At 41.7% G+C, this 21,745-nt stretch overlaps 1 protein-coding gene across 1 annotated transcript in view; it reads left to right on the forward strand.

The window, feature by feature from the left end:
• arhgef18b (rho/rac guanine nucleotide exchange factor (GEF) 18b) overlaps nt 1–20,531 on the forward strand; it is a 37,018-nt gene extending 16,487 nt beyond the window's left edge. Inside the window, exons 10-31 of the mRNA XM_086162235.1 lie at nt 675–742; nt 941–986; nt 1,919–2,114; nt 2,479–2,585; nt 3,648–3,788; nt 3,957–4,207; nt 4,311–4,436; nt 4,537–4,654; nt 4,777–5,031; nt 5,175–5,251; nt 5,427–5,605; nt 5,845–5,918; nt 6,342–6,527; nt 6,710–6,856; nt 7,165–7,280; nt 7,600–7,668; nt 7,814–7,861; nt 8,645–8,926; nt 9,128–9,277; nt 15,182–15,533; nt 15,846–15,980; nt 16,337–20,531. Coding sequence (XP_086018361.1) covers nt 675–742; nt 941–986; nt 1,919–2,114; nt 2,479–2,585; nt 3,648–3,788; nt 3,957–4,207; nt 4,311–4,436; nt 4,537–4,654; nt 4,777–5,031; nt 5,175–5,251; nt 5,427–5,605; nt 5,845–5,918; nt 6,342–6,527; nt 6,710–6,856; nt 7,165–7,280; nt 7,600–7,668; nt 7,814–7,861; nt 8,645–8,926; nt 9,128–9,277; nt 15,182–15,533; nt 15,846–15,980; nt 16,337–16,620 — 3,407 coding nt within the window. The 3' untranslated portion in view covers nt 16,621–20,531. The remainder of the gene's footprint in view (nt 1–674; nt 743–940; nt 987–1,918; nt 2,115–2,478; nt 2,586–3,647; nt 3,789–3,956; nt 4,208–4,310; nt 4,437–4,536; nt 4,655–4,776; nt 5,032–5,174; nt 5,252–5,426; nt 5,606–5,844; nt 5,919–6,341; nt 6,528–6,709; nt 6,857–7,164; nt 7,281–7,599; nt 7,669–7,813; nt 7,862–8,644; nt 8,927–9,127; nt 9,278–15,181; nt 15,534–15,845; nt 15,981–16,336) is intronic.
• Nucleotides 20,532–21,745: the final 1,214 nt, after the last annotated feature.

The raw sequence follows: 21,745 nt of genomic DNA on the forward strand, positions 1-21,745 counted from the left end.
TTTCTAATTTCCAAGATTTTCTCAGATTATGGATTCTTCAACACCACTGAGTAATCTCATAGACCTGCACAGTATTTGATACTTCTCCATTATTTCGCAGTTTTTATTTTCAATTGACTCCCATCTCTCAGGCATGCAAAGACTGCCCATCGCTGTGTTTCATTGAGAAGCCTCTGCCTTTGTTTTTCATCCATGCCTTTTTGGTACTTCTGTATATCTATGAATTTTTTGCATGTATTTCCTTTTTCAAATCAGCAAAGTAGTGACTGGGTTGGGACCTGGTTTTGCATAGCCAGCTGAGTTTTGTTGCTCAAATTATACAGTTTAAAGCCAAGCACCAGGCTTATGTGTGTTATGTTTTGGATGTTTTCATGTTCTCTAATGTAGAGCAACATGAACAGCAAAACTTAATAGCACTTACCACCCCCCCCCCCCACCACCCCCCAACCCCCGCCCAGTGTTGAAATGTATGTGTCAAGGCTTTTAGATGTGACTTTTCTTTCTGTTTTGACTATTGAGTTCAGGAGCCCTTGGGTCGGTTTTGAAATGTGTTTTTTTGGCTTGATTACCATATTACAGTGTTCAAGCTTACACCCAAAACTGCTCTATACTCCGTATACGAAGTGTAACTAGTCCGTAAGTGGTAACATGGTTCTTGTCTTGCTGATTTTCAGACTGTGCTGTGAACGTTCACAAGAGCTGCAAGTCTCTGCTGGGCGAGTGCACCAGCAGCAAGAATAAGGTACATGGAAAAAAAATGTTGGTGTGAGCCAATTTTTTGCACATATGTGCCGGTTAAGTGCAACAGTTCATTGTTAAGATTTTGCACAAAAAATCTCTTTTTCTTTTTTCGTGTTTTTATATCAACATATATGGTCCTTGTTGCATGTTTTTATGATGTGGTTAAAATGTATGATCTGTCTCTATTGATTCCTAATAGAAAGATTCTTTACAGAGGACGGCCACATCTGGATCTCCCATCCTCGGTAGGTGTTTGTGGTTTTATGATTGATGCCACTGGCCACAATATAAATGAATATAGTTTTAAGAGTTGAATAACATGAAGGTGGTTCAATCAGATGTAAAATACTTCATGTCTTATGGTCTGTAGAGGATTGAAAAGATGAACCAGATCACATCTTACCTTTGAATCTTTTACTGAGTTTGGAAATCTTTCCCTATGTGCTGTGTAATTTTGGGATGGAGAACATATAAGGGTGCAGATGAAGACAAATGCTCAATGTCCCTCAGAGATGCGGCTCCAGCTGGCTCTGGCCAAAGGTGACGTTTAAGAGTAGTCAAAAATCAAACCACTCGACAAATGGTCAAGAAGGGGAGGTCAAGGTGAATAGCGTAAAGGTGAAGAACCAAAGGTTGAAAAGCAGGAAGGTTTGCTGATTTTCCTGAAGTTGACATGACTGATTGATTGAATATCAAACATCTCTGCTGGCTGTATGTCATAGCTTATTGAAGTTAATTTTTTTTGTCGCAGTAATTACTGCTGATACCATGGCAGTTACCAATGAATTGTATCTTTTTTTTTTTTTTTTTTTTTTTTTGCTACCCTTGTCTTTCTGCCAACCCTCCTATTTAGAGACAAAAACAATCAGTGTGCTAAGCCAGGGGGATCAAAAACTTGCTTCACAGTTATTAAACTAACCACATGTTCCTCATCTTCTTAGCATGCCGTCTGACTGCACGTGTCGGCATGCAAGTGCTGATGCACTATAGCTTGATCCTTTGCCTTTTCTTCTGATCCCTGCCCGTCTCCTGACAGAAATCATATATGGGTTGACTCTAGACTATATTCCTGTTTCTTCTGCATTCCTCTGTGAATCTTCTTACCCTTTATTCCCTCTTCTCCAACTTTCTTTTCTCCTTTCCCCCCACTCATCTGTCTCTCATCCCTTTTCAACAGTGCTAAAAGACAAGGACAGAGAGCCTGAGCCGTCAGGCACAGCCTCATCACAGACATCGAATGGCTACCCAGGCTTTCCCAGCACCCCAGGCATGACCATTAGTCTGCGGGGACCAAGCACTCAGCCAGCAACAGCCCATAACAGCAACTCTACTGCTGCCTCTGCTTCCGTCCTCCATCATCACAACAGCTCAGGGTCGGTATTTCTACTCTGCAATCGAAATTCCTCCAATGATGACCCCAAATTGCAGGGTTATGTAAACCAGTAAGATTGTTCTCAAATCTCAATTGCTGCAGATGTTTGAAGGAAGTCTTGTTTTTCTGTGATTTTCAGAGACGTGTATTTGTAGTTAACATATAAAGAAAAGCCACTTTCTCTAATAGCCTTTTTGAACCGAATGTAAGGGAAATTTGATGCCCCCCCCAGCTTTTTGCCACTGTCAGTGTGGACCGGTATCACAGAATGCTCACTTTTGTTAAAATTGCTACCAACGACTATGATTTAATTACACTGGAATCAGCATGCATCCTACCTTGGACCGGTGGTTGTCTTCCTTCAGATCCCTCCCTGAGGAGATGGATGAGACTGATGCTCTCCGCTTCAAACGCTGCAACGAAGATGCCATTTCTCTTGCTCCCTCTACCGCCGAGTCTGTCATCGTGGAAGGTAAGTTGACTAAATGAGTTGGCTTCCGTTCATTGTCAAGTGGTTTCATTCTTTATTTTGGAGGCGTTAACGATGGTTCTGTTTTTGCTACTTTATTCTAATGCTGTTAAGAGCTCTCTATAGTCTGTCTTCAGGGAGTTTTCTTCAATACAGGGAGGAGATTTGAAGCGTTTTTTTGCTCATTCACTCTCATTAAGCTGGCCTGTGTTGAAGAGACACGGGCTAACTGGGCACCAGCTCACCACAAACATCTTTTTTCCTAGCTGCTAGACACACCCTGACAATGATAGATCTGCCATGCCAGTGCTCACTCCAAAGGAGCCGCGCTAGCGCTTATCTCCACTGCTGACAAGTATTTGCAAAAGATTGACAGCGTCAGTCAGTCCAACTTAACCTTGTACTTTTCTTTTATGTCACGCATTTAAGTGAATGTCTTCAACACTATTTTTCACAAATAATTTAAAGGATGTTTCTCACACAACTTAGCCTGGATCTCAGCAAGCTGTCTTATTGAGAGTGGGTTCTACTATTAAGCAGCAGCTAGACAGTTGGCCTCATCCCTGAAAGCTTTTATCAAGTTTTGAATTATTTTACAGGATTAAAGTTTGTCTTCCATATAAATCTCCAGATATTACCTGTTTATACTGGCATAATGGTGTGACGATTCCAGTGTATTCCCGCATTTACCAAAAAATATGGGCTTATTTATTAATCTAACTTGAAAATATGACCCGATAAATTTCTGAAATTGCATGTGATTCATGAAATAACCGTATTTCCCCTTTTCCAAATCTCTGAATTTTTTTTGTCAGTTTTAGCATGGTTGAGAGATAATCCCACCTGATCTTGAACAAAAAACTAAATTCGAGCTGTTTTCAGTGTTGATGGGAATTGGTCAAATCCTTTGCATGAAATGTTTTCTTCCATGGTTGCTGTCCTGCTGACCTTTTACTCTGACCCTCTCGGGGCAATCGAACTTTCCCTTTTTAATGCTCTCATTTGTGTTACCATCATGTTATTTTTAATTTCAAATGCTTTTTATCCATTTGCACCTTTTCTTAGATGCTTACTATGCAGCAATACGCGCTGATCTGGAGTCTGATGCCCAGGATCTGGAGGTGGAGTCCTGGAGTTTGGCGGTTGACTCGCAGTATGTTAAGAAACTCTCTAAAGAGACAGTGAAGAGACAGGATGTGATATATGGTAAGGGTTCTTAGTCCGTGAAACTGTTAAATGGTGTAGGAAAAAAATAAGGGGCACTACCGTTGAGCAATTTTAGAATGACAGAAAAAATAAACGGTAATTCATGTCACAGTGTACATTGTACATGAGTGTGTTTGAACTTTAACCTGCTGCATTATGTACCCGCAGAGCTGATGCAGACTGAAATGCATCATGTGCGAACACTGAAGATAATGCTGCATGTGTACGTGCGAGAGCTGAGGGAGAACCTCCAGATGGACTTGAGCAGGCTGGACTGTCTTTTTCCCCGCCTGGAAAACCTCCTGGAGCTTCACACATGTTTCCTGTCTCGGCTCAAAGACCGACGGCGAGAAAACTTTGTTTCTCACAGTGAAAGAAATTACACAATCAACCGAGTAGCAGACCTTTTGATCTCCCAGGTAAGACGGAGACCGTCATCGACGCTTTAATTGCTTAAATGGCACACCTTTTTATATTTGCGCTTAATGTCGTATGTAACAATCACAAATGTGCCTCTGACAGTTCTCAGGTGAAATTGGAGAGCGAATGAAGGATAGCTACGGTGAATTCTGTAGTCGTCATACAGAGGCCGTCAACTACTACAAAGAACAGCTGCAAAACAACAAACGGTTCCAAAATATCATCCGGGTAAAACATTTCTATTCAACTTTTCTAATGTCACTTAATATCCATCGAGCCTTTGTGGCATTGTACCTGAACATATTTTCCTTTTTTTCTGTTTTGGTAGAAAATCAACAACCTTTCAATTGTGCGGAGGCTGGGTGTGACTGAGTGTATTCTACTGGTCACGCAGCGGATTACCAAGTATCCAGTCCTCGTGGAGCGCATACTGCACAACACGGAAGGTCTTATCTAAAGCAATTTTACTATATGACTCATATCCTTATTTAATGCTTCAATGTATCAAGTAAAGGACAGTATTTCATTGGTGTTTTATATTGAGCATTTTGGTTTGTTTTGTTTTCAGTGGGTTCAGAAGAACATGAGGAGCTGATTCGCGCCTTGGGTTTAATCAAAGACACAATTGTCCAGGTGGACACGCTGGTCAGTCTCCATGAGAAGAACTCTCGCCTTCGAGACATACACACTAGGATGGAGCCAAAGGCTCTGGGAAAAATCAAAGATGGCAGAGTTTTTCGCCGTGAAGATTTGGCACAAGGGAGGAGGCGCCTGTTGCATGAGGGCACAGTTTACTGGAAAGCTGCCTCTGGCAGGCTCAAAGGTGTGATGCTACAAGGCAGTGTACTCTACCATGAAAAAATACGCTTTAAAAATAATTACATTTACAATCATTACTCCAAATTGTTTTTCACCTCTAATCTTTTCTTTCAGCATGAAATTCTAAACAGTTATTTGTGTCCTCAGATATTCTCGCGGTGCTTCTATCAGATGTCTTACTTTTGCTTCAAGACAAGGATCAGAGATATATATTTGCTACAGTCGTAAGTAGATCACTGTAATCTCATCAAATACATCCATACAAGGAGATAAATTAGAGTAATGAGTATAGTGTATATTTAATGTAATTTTTATTGTTCTATTTCCAGTATACATTACGTTTTTGTCTCCTCACATTCTTCATGATTTTTTTTTTTTTTGTTTGTTTTTCCCCCTCAGGATAACAAGCCCCCAGTGATCTCACTCCAGAAGCTGATTGTGAGAGAAGTCGCCCACGAGGAAAAAGCCATGTTTCTTATTTGCGCTTCTTCCATTGAGCCAGAGATGTACGAGATCCACACCACCTCCAAGGAGGAAAGAAACACCTGGATGACGCACGTTCGGCAAGCTGTTGAAAGGTAGTTCTAGTTCCTCAGAGGGGGCACCCTTTGTCTATGGTTCAGCACACTTTTTAAAAAAACCTTGAAAGTTTCCAGGGGGAACAAAAAACATCTAAAACTATGCCAATGATAAAAGTGGCAGTGTGCAACATTGCATGTGTTTGTATGTTTTAATGTGATATAACAGTCAAAGCTCTGCAGTATTTTTACATCCAGGTTTGTTACCCTTGTAATAAATTCTGCTTTGACCCTCTTAGCTGTCCTGATACTGAAGAGAGCCTGTTCAGTGAGGAGGAAGAGGCACAAGTTTCCAGGTTCAAAGAGTTTCAAGGTAACACCAGAGACGTACGTTGGCCCACCACTAGAGTGTGCTCACATATCTGTTTTAGCCGAACAACTCCCAAGACCGTTCCGTTACAGTCGGTTGATGATCTATTTACATTCAGGATATTAATTGATTAAATTATTAATTTTGGAACGTCAAGTAATGTATCAAACAATGACTCATCGAATTTTTAGATATTGATCCTTTTGAAACTGATCAGGGTTACAAACCATATCTTTTTTTTTTCTGGTTTTAACAGTACACATAAACAGTGATTTTGCACAGGGATTTTTAAAAAACCTTTTAAAAATTCCTGGGTTTATTATTGTGTGGAGGGCAGAGAGAGAAGTAAGGCCATGACTAACTAAGCTCTTACTGATATCGAAAAGAATTTTACATTTTCTCAAAATGGTTTGTTTTCCAAAATAGAGCAGCTGAGCCAAAAGGACGCAGTGATCACCCAGGCTCTTACCGAGAAGCTTCAGCTCTTTGCAGACATGACCGAGTCTGTGGCAGGTCTTGAGGACGCGATGTCTCGCTCCAGACTGCTACTCCGAGGAGAAGCCTCAGACCTCCAGCAGGGGGAGACCCTGCTTAAAGGAGCCATCAAAGAGGGTAGAAAAGCACCACTCTGTTCTTGCATCTAGAGACACAAACAAAACAACTAGACACGAGTGCTGCATGTTATCATGATGGCTTGTAGTGAATATGAAATTGATAGAATTGTGCTTTTGTTGACTGTCTCTCTGTTCAAGTCATGCTACAAACTCTTATCCTCACTGTTTCTGTCAATTAAGTGGAGAACCTCCAGAATTTGCTGCAGCCTGGAGTGTGGGAAGAAACCTCACCATCACGGATAGATGAGGGCAGCAGCTCCGGGGTTCTGCCACGCCGAGCAGACACCTTTGGGGGCTATGACAGCAGCCCTACGATCCTCAGTAAGAGTGAGTGCAGCACTACTGTGCCTTGAGGAAGCCTTCTATCCAATTGTTTGCAGTTGTACATCAGTGGACATTTTGTAAAGAATAACATGAATAAAATTTCAAAAATTTCAAAGCCATTTGATTATCTTGACTTGATTTATTGCTTGACAATAACCATGGAGAAGAAAACATAAATGAAAGTTTTATACATTTGTATTTCTGTGTCATGTGTTATTGTTAATGTATTTGTTTTCCTAGTTGGTTTGATTTAATTGTTTTTAATTTTGTGTTACTGTTTGTGTCTGTCCATATTGATGTGCCTCTGCCAGATGGCAGTGTGAAGAAAAACTATTCTGGTGAGTCTAGAAACAGAGACCGAAGCCAGAGAGCCAGCTCTGACCCTCAGCTCAAAGATCTTTGTGGCAGCCACACGCTGGAACAGATGGTATGGGAAGCAAGTGTGCGTGCATGTGCGCGCGAGCACACACACACACACACACACACACAAGCTGTAGATAAAGCCTGGAAAATATTGGGATCATCAATTTACTTTTTGAAATCCTGAACCTTCAGAATAGCCGGGCAGAAAACACATGATTACGCATGGACGCTTGGTGTTTTACTTGAAAGTTGTGTTTCTTGGATGTAAGGAGAATATCTTTCAGCACAAACTATTGTCTCTGCTGAGTCAAAAAGACATAAAGAAATGAAATCAAACAACTGTCTGTCGAAAAAGACATGATGCATGACTTCTTGTTTCTCAGGTGGATGAGGGCAACTTCCCTCCTGCGAAGTGGAACCGCATCTGGTCAAACTCTTTTCCTGAGGCTGAGGTTTGTTCATTATGATATTCATAGACTCCCCTGATGAGCTGCAATAAGATAACATATCATTAGTTTGCAGAATCTTGCAAATTAATATACAGATGCCACCGGTGTTTATTAAATCATCATATCGTTGTTTGTGTTTGTATTCCAGTTCTTTGATGGTGTGCTTAGACTTTCCCAGAGGCTCTACAGTTTGCAGGTACAGTTGCCCTGTGCCTGTTTTTTAATTTTTTTTTTTTGTCTTTTGGAATTGCTTGGCCTATATAGATTCACATTTGGATGATCCTTTAGTCAAACAGTACTTAAAACATTTGTATGTAACTTTATGCAATAATAAAATGAACAAACCCTCCAAGGTGGTTTGCAAAAGTAACATGATTTGTCAATTGACATTCACTCATGTCACAATATCAGATTCATGCGAATATTTAATTCACAAATCATGTGGCAATGCTTAAAGCTGTAAAAAAAATCCAAAGGCATAATTGAGGAGTTCAGCTGTTGTTTGGCCAAAATATCAGAACAGAAATGGGATTTGTGATATAATGACATTTATTGATGATCGATAAATAATGTCCCGACCCACAGTTCTGTTAACCAATGCACACCTTGGACTGAAGAGTTCAGAAAACAGTGACCACTAATTATAAAAACGTTGTTTACCAGCTATCACAGCAAAACATCCACCTGTTTTGCAGTATGTACATAATAAACAAGCATTGGCTAAATATATATCTATTTGGAGTATATTCTGGCTGCATGCTATTACCACTTTTCTACTTCAGAAATATCTGAAGTAAAAATAGTAGTTTATTTTCCAAGGGATTATTTACCATACTTTTTAGGTGGCCCAAGACAAATATTTGCCAATGTGTTAGACAAAATTTTCACACAAGTTTGCCGCCTTTCTGCTTTGTATTTATACTAAATCTCTTAAAATTCAAATTGCGTCTTCATTTTCATCTTATCTCTGCTCCTTCAGGCCATCATATCCCAGCAGGACAGTCAAATTGAGCTGCAGCGAGTGTTGCTCACAGAGCGAGCATCTCTGCCTGGACGTCACAGGGGCAACGTGCTCCTGGAGCAGGAGAAACAGCGGACTCTGGCCCTGCAGAGAGAGGAGCTGGCCAGCTTCCACAAGCGACAGTCTCAGCATCGGCAGGAGCAGCAGAGGTGGGAAAAAGAGCGGGAGAGGCACCGCCAGCAAGTGGAGGCCACAGAGGCCCGGCTCCGTCAGAGGGAGGAGGAATGCAGGAAGCTTGAGGTGAAGACCCTGATTCTACTCAAGTTCTGCGGATGATGTGCCCTAACCCAGCTCATTTGTAATAAAACAGAATACTGCAGTTTACTCTTGAAAGTCTTTTAGGATTTGAAGGTAGTTGGTGGAAGAGAGGAAAAGCCGAAAGGAGAAGAAGACTCTTTTAAAATCTTTTCATCGCACCTATTTTCCTTTTTTTTGACGCAGGACCGTCTGGCAGAAGAGAGGGTGGAGCTTGAGAGGCAAAGGGAGACGTATCAGCAGGGCTTGGAGCGGCTGCGAGAGTCAACAAGAGCTGTGGAGAAAGAGAAGGAACGCCTAGAACACCAGAAGAAGATCAAGAGGAAAACCATTGAGGTGGGGACTGTGGTCAAGATGATGTTATTAAAGAGGCCTACAGCCGCTTCCTAAAATATAGTATTTAATACTACAGAAATACAATGCAGGCTTGCATCAGACAGCAGCCTCATTTAATGACTTCTATGCCAAGTCCTTCCACAAAGAAACAACATACGTTTTTCCAAACTTGTTAAAGTATTCAAACTATAAATCCTTTAATAAGTTTTGTGTAAGGCGGAGGATAATAAGGATGTGTGTGAAAAGGAGGTGAAGTTAAAATCAGCATTAATGATGCTAGTGAAAAGCCCATGCGAGATAAAGAATAAGTAGGGGTTTTCCCATTTTCCCTGTTTCACCCTCCTTTGGTGCTAGTTTTCCATCATCCCATCCCCAGGGCATGAATCCACACACCCAAACAAATTCATCTCTGTCCTCTCAAACTCAACCCAGGAATCCACCTTAACAGCAAGTTGGCTTCCCCTACTTCTCTCTCTGCCCTTCTTTGTGTGTCCTTACTTCAATTCTTCTATTACTCCTAGCAGCACAATGGGGTGCATTGTTTGTGAGTTTCATAGGCGAGGAACTGTTAGGACGATCCACTGACTGTAATTTCATGCCTGGCACCAAAGATCTGTCAAGGAGCTGCAAAAAAACTTAGTTAATCTTTTTTTTTTTTTTACTGTCTCTATTTCCATCCAAGCTTGATAATTTGGCATTCTCATTGACCAGACTTTTGATAAGCCAAGATGATGCAGATAAACTAAAGACAAAGGTAAAATAAGATATATTCAACAATGCCATTGTCCTCCGGTTTGTCTGTATTACCTTTTGTCTAATCAGACTATTGAATTTACTTCACAAAACGCAAAATTTTAGAAGAGCGGCAGCTAATTTTACAGAATTTTGTACCTTGAGCGGCAGAGAAATTTCAACTGTTCATGGAGCTAAAGGGCCTAAGTCCCTCTGATGTTTTTGTTTTTTTTCTTTGAAAGGAGGCCATTTAGAAGGTCAGTGAGTCACTGTCAATGTTAGCTTCTTCAGATGAAGTCTCGTGTGCCGACTTGATAGCATTACATGGGAACAGCTTTATTTGTGTCCTGGCCTATTTTTGGTACCAGAATCTTACTTTTCTGCTCTACTGTCCCTGGGAGTCAGTTTGTCCCATTTTTAAGATCAATCTGTATTAAAAAGAAAGTTTTGTGATGTGATGGAAAAAAAAGAAAGTCTTCTTGATAGTTATTGCTGTCGTAGAAGATATGTTTTTGCAGATTGCTATTAAAAAGCGAAGTCCAGTGAGTGAAAAAAGGGGACATCATCACAATTATCTAATTCCTGCAAAAAAATAAAAATAATTGTAACATATGCATACAAACATCCAGGGACTCTTTGAATAAAGAGCCTCTTAATCGATTAGACCTAAATGTCAGGGAGTCTGGTAATAAGAAGCAATGTTACCAGAGCAATGTTTTTTGAATGAGATTGCACTTGAGCTTTGTTATTTTTTGTGACATGATTGACAACAGAGACCTGGACCAAGAAAAACATAGACCCTGACAGCATTTAACCACATAAATCAGGCCCACAATATTTGTTTAAGATTGGTTTGGTAGGACCTCTGTGTGTTTTGTGCACATGCTGCTCCGGGGTTGCATGTGTGATATATTGGGATATGAAAGTGGTTAGTTGCGCCTTTTCGTCAAAAACATCAAGGAGCCTTTTCATCTTCTTTGACTTCATGATGTCTTTCAGGCACCAGGCCAGTCTGATATCATCAGCCATCTAATCACTACCACACCAACATTAGGACTCATCAGCAAACCCATAGCTCTATAATTAGACTTCATTAAATAGATATGCCTCTCTGCATGTTTGTGTGCATCTTGGAACGCACGTGAGCAAGACTGCATGAGTAGCAGCTTGCCCTGACTGCAGAGGAACGTCCTTCCTTCAAGAAAGCATTGGAATCAGGCTTCTTGTGGGCTCTATTCCAAGACATAGGCTCAAGTCTGACAGCATGATAATTCAATGAAGTTTAAAAATACTGTATGTACATGGTCAAGGTTCAACCTGAATAATGGTCAGTGGATAAGATTTCCCAGCGTCTCATATCTTATTCGACAGCCAGCACACTGAAGGACAATACTGACTCATTGCAGAAAAATCTAGGGTTCAGTTTTCAGATGTTCTGAGAAATTATATCTCTTTTATTATGTTGCCCTTCAGCGATAATTGTCTGCTGTAAAATGATGACCTCTATCTCCTGCTCTGATTTACAACTTTTACCAAACAATATGATCCTACCCATCCACAACATGACCATCTTGCAAATGTAGACTAGTTTAATCAGCTGGAAGCAGCTTCTGAGCAGCATATTTTTTAATGCTTTTACTTTATTCAAATGTTTTAGCATTTTCAGTTCAAAACTCTAGTATGTCAAAATTTTGTCTGAACATTTTCATTGGCATTTGACTTTCTCCTTTTTTTAGTTCTTGTTTTTTGATTAGTGAGGGAAAATCCAAAATGTATAAATGTTTTTTTTTTTCATTAATCACGGTCATGCAATTTCAGGGGACTCGACAGGTCATTTTTTCAAGACAGCCATTGCACATGAGACCTGAATTGAAGCATACAAGTAGCTAACTGTTTGAATACTTTTCAAAGACAAGGTTACCTTGCTTTCTTTATTTGTCACTTCTTTAAAAAGCCAATGACCCGCAGTCGGGAGGAACATGGTCAAACCATTTAAGGGGAATAATGTCACCCATGTGTGTGTAGATGTAGCCCTCTGGTGCAGCTGCGCCTCCTTTATCCAGTAGAAGCCCTATGTCACCTCCTAAGAAAACATGTTAGCAAAACAGCTTTACCATGTTAAGGGTGAAATTATCTCCTTATAAATTATCCCTTCTGGCATCATCATCTCTGAAACAATCCATATGGGAATGAGTTATATTTCTGTGTGGGTGTGCGTGTGTCTAAGTGTATTGTGAGATTTAGGCAACATTTTCTGTGTGACAAGGGCCAATTGTGATTATGATGAATTGGGTTATTTTCCATAGTACTTTTATTGTATAGTCAGTTGAATGTCGAAAAACAGAGGAAATGATTTTCCTTAATCTCCTAAACATTTGGCCTCCAAAAAAACAAATCTCATTCGATAAAGCACGCTTGAACATCTTTCAACCGAATAAAAACACATTATTTCAGTAATGTTGATGAATAATCTTTCGATCCAATACGCAACTATTCATGAGATTTCTTTGTTTTCGAGGAAGCATTTGACTGACTAATAAATGTCGGTCTCATCTGAAAACTCGCATTAACTCCGAGTTACATTTATAAATAAGTGTAGAAGATTCACATTAATCTTGGCCTGACGTCAAGAAGTTGCGTGTATCGAAGAGACATGACCCAAAGAAACTCCTCAAGACATCATTCACGTCAGATTTGTCAGTCACTGCTCCAGGTCAGACACGTTGGCCGGTACCTCCGTCCGTTGTGTACAAAGCAACACATTGTACAGTATTTGCTTAGACGCTTGGCCGGTTCTGTGTGATATGGGAGTATCCAGGCAGTTTTCTAGATGAGAGAAACCCGCCTGTATAATTAGCTACTCCAAGCCTATCATTAGCAAATGCTTCTGGAAGGCAGCCAGTGTTAATTGTTTATGTGCTGTCACTCAGGGCTGTTTGTACTCGGCAGCTTCCACACAGTTAACCGTCCCAAAAACCTGCTGCGTGATGCAGATCACCTTGTCGTGGGAACAATGGAACATCTGTGTGCTAAGATGAATTGAGTGCTGAAAAAGGGAAAAACGATGTTATGGGGGGTGGGGGAGGGAGGTGTGACTTTCCCCACTGTTGGGCCCCTTGCTAGCCTAGCTCGTCCTGGTATTCTTCGCTGTTTCAGCAGGGGCAAGCTGCCGACTTGTTAAAATATCATCATACTGTAGTCAGCGATGCCACACGAAGTATTTTGCGTCAGTCAAGGTTTGTTAGCACTACATTTAAAAACTGAATGTTCATGGAAGTTGAAATTTTAGGTCAAATTTGTGCCACTTTCAGTTCTTTGGAAAGTGTTTGCATGTTCATTTGGATGGAAAATTTGACATCAAAACCTTAGTTTTTGAATTATCGTGATTATAGTTATTATATTATTGGATTTGCGGTTTTGTTTTGTATTTCTTTCACCGTGTCACGTTTCGAAGGCTTGTCGACACTGCTGCGATTCAAATTTGGACACAAAAAACATCTCAACAAGATGGTGAAATAAGTGGTGAAACCTGTCTAAACAAATTACTTGCTTTTATATATTAGCTTCTTTAGGTAGAAAAATAATAATGATTGAAAAGTACTTGTACTGAATAGTCCAAGCTGACACTGAGAGATTCTTAGTATGAAATCTATTAGCATCATGGGTATAACTTTGCATCATAGTGGCCACAAGATCACTAATAATTTGGCTAATCACAGAATGGCTCCTGGTTGTTGAGCGGCAGCAGGTAGTTCTCCTCTCTACCCCCTCCACCTTACCTAGTGGCGCAAAATGTTTCTCCAGTTTGTGTTCCTCTGTCTCAAATGAAGCCAAAGAGATTCTTCTCAGACCCATAAGCCAGATCTTCTCAGGCCTTCAGTGCTCTGCTTATTCCCCTCTGAAGGCAGGACAGCAGATGTATAAACAAAGCTGTCGCATCTTCATCCTGATGTGGAGAAGACGCCTTCATCTTTGCCTTCCGCCGCAAGGTCTGGAGTGGACCAGGTCACAGTCAAGGTGTTGCTGAACCAAGCCACCATATCTAGGCAGGGCTGGTTTTCTCCACTTGTGTATTGCACAATTCTAAAGCCTGAAAGCTGAAGCTGAGTCAGGCATTTCCATCGGCACTCCCATAGAATTGGGCTGTGTTGGTCTTGGCTAAATCATACCAGCAGGTTCATTGGGGAAAGGAAAGCATCATAAATTACTCTGATGAGGGAACTAGGCCTTACCTGTCGGATCCTCCGTTGGCCTGCCAAGATGGTATCCCTGCCTGAAACGCTTCTTGGTCTGAGAATACCTTTTCTCCATACTTATTACCAGGGACACCACTAGGGCCCTCCTCATTTCCTGTCGTCCTCTGAAGATATCGAAAGAAATCCAAATTACATTTGTTTCCTTTCTCGTTCAGATAATCACAGATGCAGCTCATGTTTTTTTTTTTTTGCGGGGGGGGGGGGGGCAACACTAAGAATAGTCGAAACACACCTGATGCCCACCTCGCAAACTCTTGATACGAGGTATTTTTACAGAAACTTTCAGGTCAATGCAGATTAAAGGATGACGATTTCCTTATGACTAAATCATCTGTAACTCTAGTTGCTTAGTGGACAGTGTCTGTTTGGCTTGCCATAACAAAGTGTTACTCATTCCTCTGCTCCTCTCTGCATGTTTAACACAACCCTGTTTTCTTTGACGCGGCTTCATTTTCATGGAACCTATTAAGGGGTGTGTATGTGTGTGTCTATGTGTGTGTGCATATGCATTGTCATTTACCCTCTTGGAACACATCAAACGCTTGCAGCAAACTCACTAAACTGTTTGCTCAGCAGAAAGTGCAGCATGTGTTTCTGATTCCCTCTTTAGCCCATAAATATACTTCTTCCCAACAGATTGTGTTTCTGCAACGGCATGGCGTCACACAGACGCTTTTGAGTGTATGTGCGTGTGTCTTCTCCCCTTAAGAAGCACACTCAACATGCAAGGGTGATGTTCCACTGCTCTGATTCCAAACTGCATTTGACCACAGATATGAATAATTATAGGTTGGGGTTGGAAAGCTGCCTTTTGTGAACTTGAAAACAGAATCTGAAGTCTTATAATGCCATTCGCAACAAATGAAAGAAGCCGTCCGCCACCACAACCGCTAACATGTAGTCCTTCCTCCTCTAGGTGGCTCCTTTGTCAGGCGGTCTAAATGGGGAGCTCCTCATGTCCCCTACCATTATCAGCTCCAACAGCTCCTCTGACTTGCCGCCGCCCCAGAAGCCCCTGGTGCGGGCCAGCCTGTCCGTCGCGCCAGCTGACTACCCAGAACGCCCCGAAGTCATTTTGCGGCGGGAGACGAGCTCCTCCACCTTGCCGCTAAAGACCGAGGTGCCGCTCCATCTTTTTAGCACCACCAATCAACAACACAAAGTGGCCGGGGTGCAGCAGCAGATCCCCACCAAGCTGGCAGCCCTCAGCAGTGGAAAAGGCAAAGGTGGCAAGAGCGGCAAGGCCTCCCATCGCACTGACAGCACGGGTAAGGAGCTGGAAGACAGTTAGTTTCACAGAGTACGTGGGTGGCCATGGGCTCCACTGGTGCTAAAATCTCCTGATATACTGGCTATTTGCCATGCCTAATCACAAACATGAGTTCTAACTGCTTGTCAAGCCTAAGCTGATTTGTGCTTTACAACAGAGTTAAAAGGCAGCTAATCAATTGGCTTCCATTTTTCGTGTTAGTAGTCCACTTTGGATCCTCTACACTACGACATGCTCTGTGGTCTGGTTTTTAAGTTTTATCTTCACCTGCCCGTTGCTCTTCCCTCCACTGCTCCCCCGTGGCTCTCAGCCTCAGTGGACACGAAGCAGATTCTGCCTCTGAAGCTGTCTGCCCGAGACGACAACACGCACAAGGCCAAGCGGTCCGTCAGCCCCCACCAGCAGCCGGCCGCCTCACAGCCTTCCGCCCTCCCTCACCCCACAGGTACCTTCTTCCAAACAGTTTTCACGGTTTCTCTGTCAAGGAACATACAGTCCCACTTCCTTCCTCTTTACCGACCACATTATTGTTTGTCTTGGACACACACGTCCTCTCGACAAACCCGACCCCGCCCATTCCTCTCTAAAGATAGTCTTCATTCACTGTCTCGCCTTGTGCACACACCTACCAGGTTCCCGTTGTTATCAAAGGCTGGCGGGACTGCAGACAAACATTTCAGCACTTTAATCCTGCTCTGTATTCTCGACAAAATAGATTTACGTGTTAAAGCGACCAAATAAGTATTTTTGATTATGATTTTTTTTTTTTTGCAAAAATCCTCAATGATATGTGTTCAACAGATCAGCTAAGTCCTCCAGACAATGTCGGACCAGACGCCCTGTCCTCCTCCACCACCGTCAGCTCCAACTCTCCAAACGTTCTGAAGCCCCCGGCACCTTCCACCCAACCGAGCATGCAGCTTCCTGCCTTCCCACCCCACGCTCAGAGCGCTGGGCCACCACAGTTCCAGCCCCCTCTGCAGCCCCAGGCCGTGAGCCATGTACTCAGCCATAGCCACAGCATGCCACCACCCTATAAGATCAACACGGAGGACCCCAACAAGGAGGATGTCATCTTCTTCTAAACACCAGTCTGCCGTCATCACACCAGCTGCCAGCAGTTGAAACAAGTCATCAGCTTTTGCGTTCGGAGAGCCTTGGCGAGAAGAGCGACGCGCCACCGCTGACGTCTGATGCGCGTCTGGGGAAGAACGGCATTTGAAAATCTTGTCATTGTTGAAGTGGTCCATTCCAAAGCAGTCACAGCGAGAGCAAACTTTAACCACCGCTGCCACCACCTTGCTTCTGAATTGTCATTTTATTTGTTTTCTTAATTTTTTTTTTTTTTTTTTTTAATCGAGAGGACAGCACATGTGAAGAGAGGGACCATTTGGTGAGCAAAGGCTTCTTATAACCTGAGCATTAAAAGTTACATGAAGTTCTGTCAAGCCAAAGACAGCAGCCATGAGAGCGGAGGGGACGGGAGAAAGACTCCCGGCTCGGTGACACGAGAGGTGCAGCGACGGTGACCTGGCCTTTCTTCTACTTGTAGATTTAACAGTGATTGAACACTTTATGAACACTCTTGACGTTTCACTTGCACAGAATAATACACCATTCCAGACGACTGAATGAACATTTATAGACTAAAGTGCTTGGCTGTACAGTTTGTCGATCTTGTGATGGTCTGATTCACTTTGTGACTTTTTGTTCTTAATTATGCTACTTACAGACGGCCGCTGGACATAAAGTTTAACTTTAGTCAGCAGATTAGAAAACAGGTTTTGTGGTGGTTGGGGGGCAGGGGGCTTAATCACAGTTAATGAAGTGTTAATATTTTTTTCAGTCGCCCCGACTCTCCGGCTAACGCAGGCAAATGCAGGAACATCATTTTCGTGTCTGTAGTTTTTTGAAATGACGTCAACCCGGTTCCTATGTTACAGGAATTCCTCTTAAAAACTGGTGCTGCACCCTCCCGGTCCCTGAAAACGCTTTCTATGGACACAGCAGGTGGATATTACACTGTTGAATCAAGAATTCAAAGACCAGTAAATTGCAGTGTGAATTTTCTGTAAACAATCCAACATCTTATTCTTAACATTCTTAACAAGTTTTATGGTTTACTTCCAAAATACACTATTCCACCTGAACTAGACATGGCAACATCTGGATCATGATCACATGGACATGGAGAAGGGAGTGCGGGTTGGCATACATGTCATTCTAAAGGTGAAATCCTTTTTCTCCTTCGGGTTTTCCTGACGTGTGATCCCCAAGAAATAGACGGTTTGTTCAAATAGGAGTCACTGGGTAAAATTTTCTTTTGTGAACATGACTAGTTCCTTCCTTCTGCATCAATTGGTCAAGAAACTTCATCTCAAGTTCAGCAGGAAATAGACAAAGGCTACCTCAGGTGACACACTGTATGAACCTGTACAAACCTGTAGGTCTGGGTTTTGCGGAACACTGAAGAAGTTTGAGGTTTATCTGAAACCGGTTCCAACCACATCTGTAACTCTTCATGTTTTAGGCGTGAGATGTTCAAAACCTCGTCCTTATTTGCTGATGATCTTTCTTCTCCATGCAAACGGTACTGTGAAGGGTTGTGTAGCGTAAACGGCTATGAGCTGTTGTCTTAAGACGTCACTCTTCTTCGCTGAAGAAATATAGAAACGGCCATCCCACCTTTGCTGGTGTATGTAGAGCTGAAATACCTTTTAAAATATGCGGTACAAGGAGGAATAATGTTTCGTAGCGTGTCCGAAGTGCTTTTTGTCTTCACCCAAATAAGATTTTCTGAACCTGTGATCACACACAGGAGATTTTTGTGTTGACTTTATGTACATCATGGAGATCTTGTATGTGATCTTATTACAATTGCCCTTATTTTCACACCTACAGTATTCTGTAGTATTCTGTTAACAGTTATCTCACATTAATTGGGATCCAAAAGACAAGGTCTGTCTGTTTATATTTACATGGATCAGACCTGTAAAGTTTCACAAACGTCGACCTTTTTTGAGTGGACTAATACTGATTAGGGAAACTCTAATCATTGAATGCAGATGTTTAATGGAAGGTGTTAATATTTAATCTGAAGATGATGGAGTTTTTGCTGTAGCATTGAAGTCAAGTGCCTCCCCTGCCCGCCCTCTCCCCCTGTGACACCCTCCTGTTGAATTTCGTGAATCGTCAGGATTAGAGCATTAAACTGCTTTGTTCAATCGGTAAAACCAAAGAGACATTCATCTACCACCCTTACTACACTTGTATGCAACCAGGAAATCGGCCGGTGTGTACGCCAACTTTCTTCAGTTTTGATTGGACAACCGTGGATTTCCTTGTGTCCTCAAATAAGGGTCAGAGTTACTCTGAAAACCAGATCTGCTCCACCTACCACTCGATGGGACAGAAAGCATTAGTTAATCTGGAGACGGGCAATTTAGACCTAGAATATCTATCTGATCTGGTATCGCTTTTGTTTTTTTCTCTACACATTAAACTGTGACTCACAAGTTTACTGCATAAAACCAGGTCACATTTTTCCTCAACAAATCAATTTTGTTGTTTTCAAAATTGCGAGGAAATTGACAATTAGTCACTTCAGCAAACTACTTGACATACCAAGAGACCGCAAAATTGTGACCTGAGAAAAGACATGATCAAAAAAAGGAAAGCGCCTCAAGACATCTGAACCAAAACTCCCCAAAATACAGATAAATAAATTAATAAAGTCCTAAAATTTTACTTATGTCACATTTGTCACGAAATATCACATTTGACAAATGGGAGAAAGCGCTTATAAATATAATGAAACAATTTAAATGAGACAGTTGTATCATTGGGTGCACAAGTCATTTCTATTGAGTCCAACCTCTGCTTCCCCATCAAGACATGATTTATTTGACAAAAAGAAATTTTATTCTGAGTATCATTTTAAAGTAATCTGAGTATTCCTGTCCCCTCGTTTTCACCTACTCATTTCAGATTTTCCGACAGCAAATTCAATCTCATTTTACCATAGCAGTAAGCATCCCAACCGGCCCTGCGTGATCTTTGCTCTTCTCCGGTCACCTTGTACCTCCAACCCAACACAGCCGGCTGTGTACGAGGCTCAGCGGCCTTTTAGTCAGTCAAACTAGACGCCCCTCAAGCCGGCTGAGACAAAAATTCAACATCACAAACATAGTCTTAAACATTGTCACCATCAATGGTAGATGCGATGCGTCGCCACGAGGTTGCAGGAAGGCACAAATCACAAGTCCGCATGACGACCACTTAGCTTTTGTGCCACAACAACATTAGAAACTAAATACAACTGCAGAGACTGTACGATACGGTTCAGAAGGAGTTGGGATTGTTTGGTTTAAATTTTTGCCTCTGAAGCTGAAATAGATTTTCACGGTCGGCTGTGTGTCAGTTTTCCTGTAATTGTGATTGATGGACATTTGAGAGCTGGGAAAGTGGAGCACTTGGCTGCTTTTAGGGAAGCTCAACCACTGTTTGGTTCAAGTCTTACATTTTTTTATTAATTTTTTTTAACTAGCTGACTTTTTTTTTTTCCTCAAGTTTTTGGAGCCAGTGTGTCACATCACTGTATGTGTGTGTGTGTCTGTCATATGTGTATTTGCTCACCACCAAAACACAACAAAATGTATAGCCGCTATCCAGGTGTGTTTGATTTTTATTTTTTTTTCCTCAATACAAATGTCATGGACATGTTGGACCTTTAATTTGTAAAAAAAAAATAACCATGAAGATATTTTACACTAGTCACTTTGGATAGCTGCATACTTGAAGGGGAAACTGAATGTTCATAATACTTCTCTTTTGTGAACGTGTATTTACCAAGAACTGTCTTGACATTTGTAGCACACAACAAAACTGATTTTTGTACTATATTATTTTATTCACTGCAAGATGTTAGAATAACCTGTGGACACAAACCTGTTGATCTAGAGGATTAGAAGATGTTAGCAATAAAACCCCCTCTGAATAGTTGTGTGGACGAATGTGTTTGCGTTCAGTCGTTCTGCGAGAACAGTTTGTGTCAGCTTTGTTAGCCATCCTGAAAATACCGTTCATACTCTCAACTTGCAAATGTTTTTTGTGCAGAAAGTTCAGAATCAAGCAGTTTTTTGAATTAGCAGACAAAGCATTACCATTCACAAGTAAATTTTTCCAAAGAATTAATACTGGCTACATAGTTGCTTGGGTTGAGCTTTTGCGACAACTATTTTTCCATTAAAAAAAAAAAAAATGTAAAAAACAAAACAAAAAAAAAACATAGCTGCAAACAGTTTTCAATTTTTAAAACAATCCATTGTGTTTCAGTCGCCATAGTTTTTTTTCTCAAATATATTTTTGTTCCTTTAATTGCAAAGTTATTTAAATCCAACAGGAAGTAAGTGCCTACGTAATTATCATTTGGTGCAATGCACATTTCAGAAACTTTAGTTCAGCCAAGTTTGTCTCCAAACTGACTCATTCTTTTTTATTTGTTTTGTTTTTCTGTATTTTGTCTCAGCGCATCCTATAATTCTCTGTCATTGTTTAGCTTTCTGTCCACTGCTCATCAAAATAATCCCGACCACCCAATTAGCTCGTGGCGCGGCCGCTTTTCCACGTCTCAGAGGTGCAGTGACGGTGTTAATGACCGTGCGGTCCGACGACCTAATAACAGTACATTCCCACACAAAGCTCTATTTTCAGGTGCCGCGGTTTTTGACTGCTGATTCCCTCTGTAGTTGCGTCTGACAGCGGGGCGGCTGGTTCCTGTGTTATTGTCTTTGTAGCTGAGAAGACACCGCGCACGCGCCCAGTTTTTATTGTCTCCGGTCATTAGTGGCTTTCCTCTGTCTCCTCTCAACGATTATTTTTCCATGCCGTTTCCCCTCTGCAGCGCGCCCCGTGTTTTTGTCTGTCTTCGTCTCATTCCATCTGCCGCTCTGCTCATTTTGCGTTTTTTTTTTTTTTTTTTTTTTTTTTTTTAAGCGTCTGCTGGGTAGATAGGTATTTGTCAACCAGGTGCTTTGCATCTTATGTTACGAAAGGAATGTTCTTGATGGATTCTTATCTCTGGGAGTCGTGGCGTAGCTCCCGAGGGACACGGAGATCTCGCTGAGGGCAAAACAACACAAAGCCGGCTCTGTCCTCTTCCACCTGAGGTGGTCGCATGCAGTAAAACGCATCTCTCATTTCCCCCTACAG

This window comes from Fistularia commersonii, chromosome 16 (genome assembly GCF_037954325.1).
Source record: "Fistularia commersonii isolate RoL2024-O1a breed Wild chromosome 16, RoL_Fcom_v1.0, whole genome shotgun sequence".
In the NCBI taxonomy this organism is placed as follows: domain Eukaryota; kingdom Metazoa; phylum Chordata; class Actinopteri; order Syngnathiformes; family Fistulariidae; genus Fistularia; species Fistularia commersonii.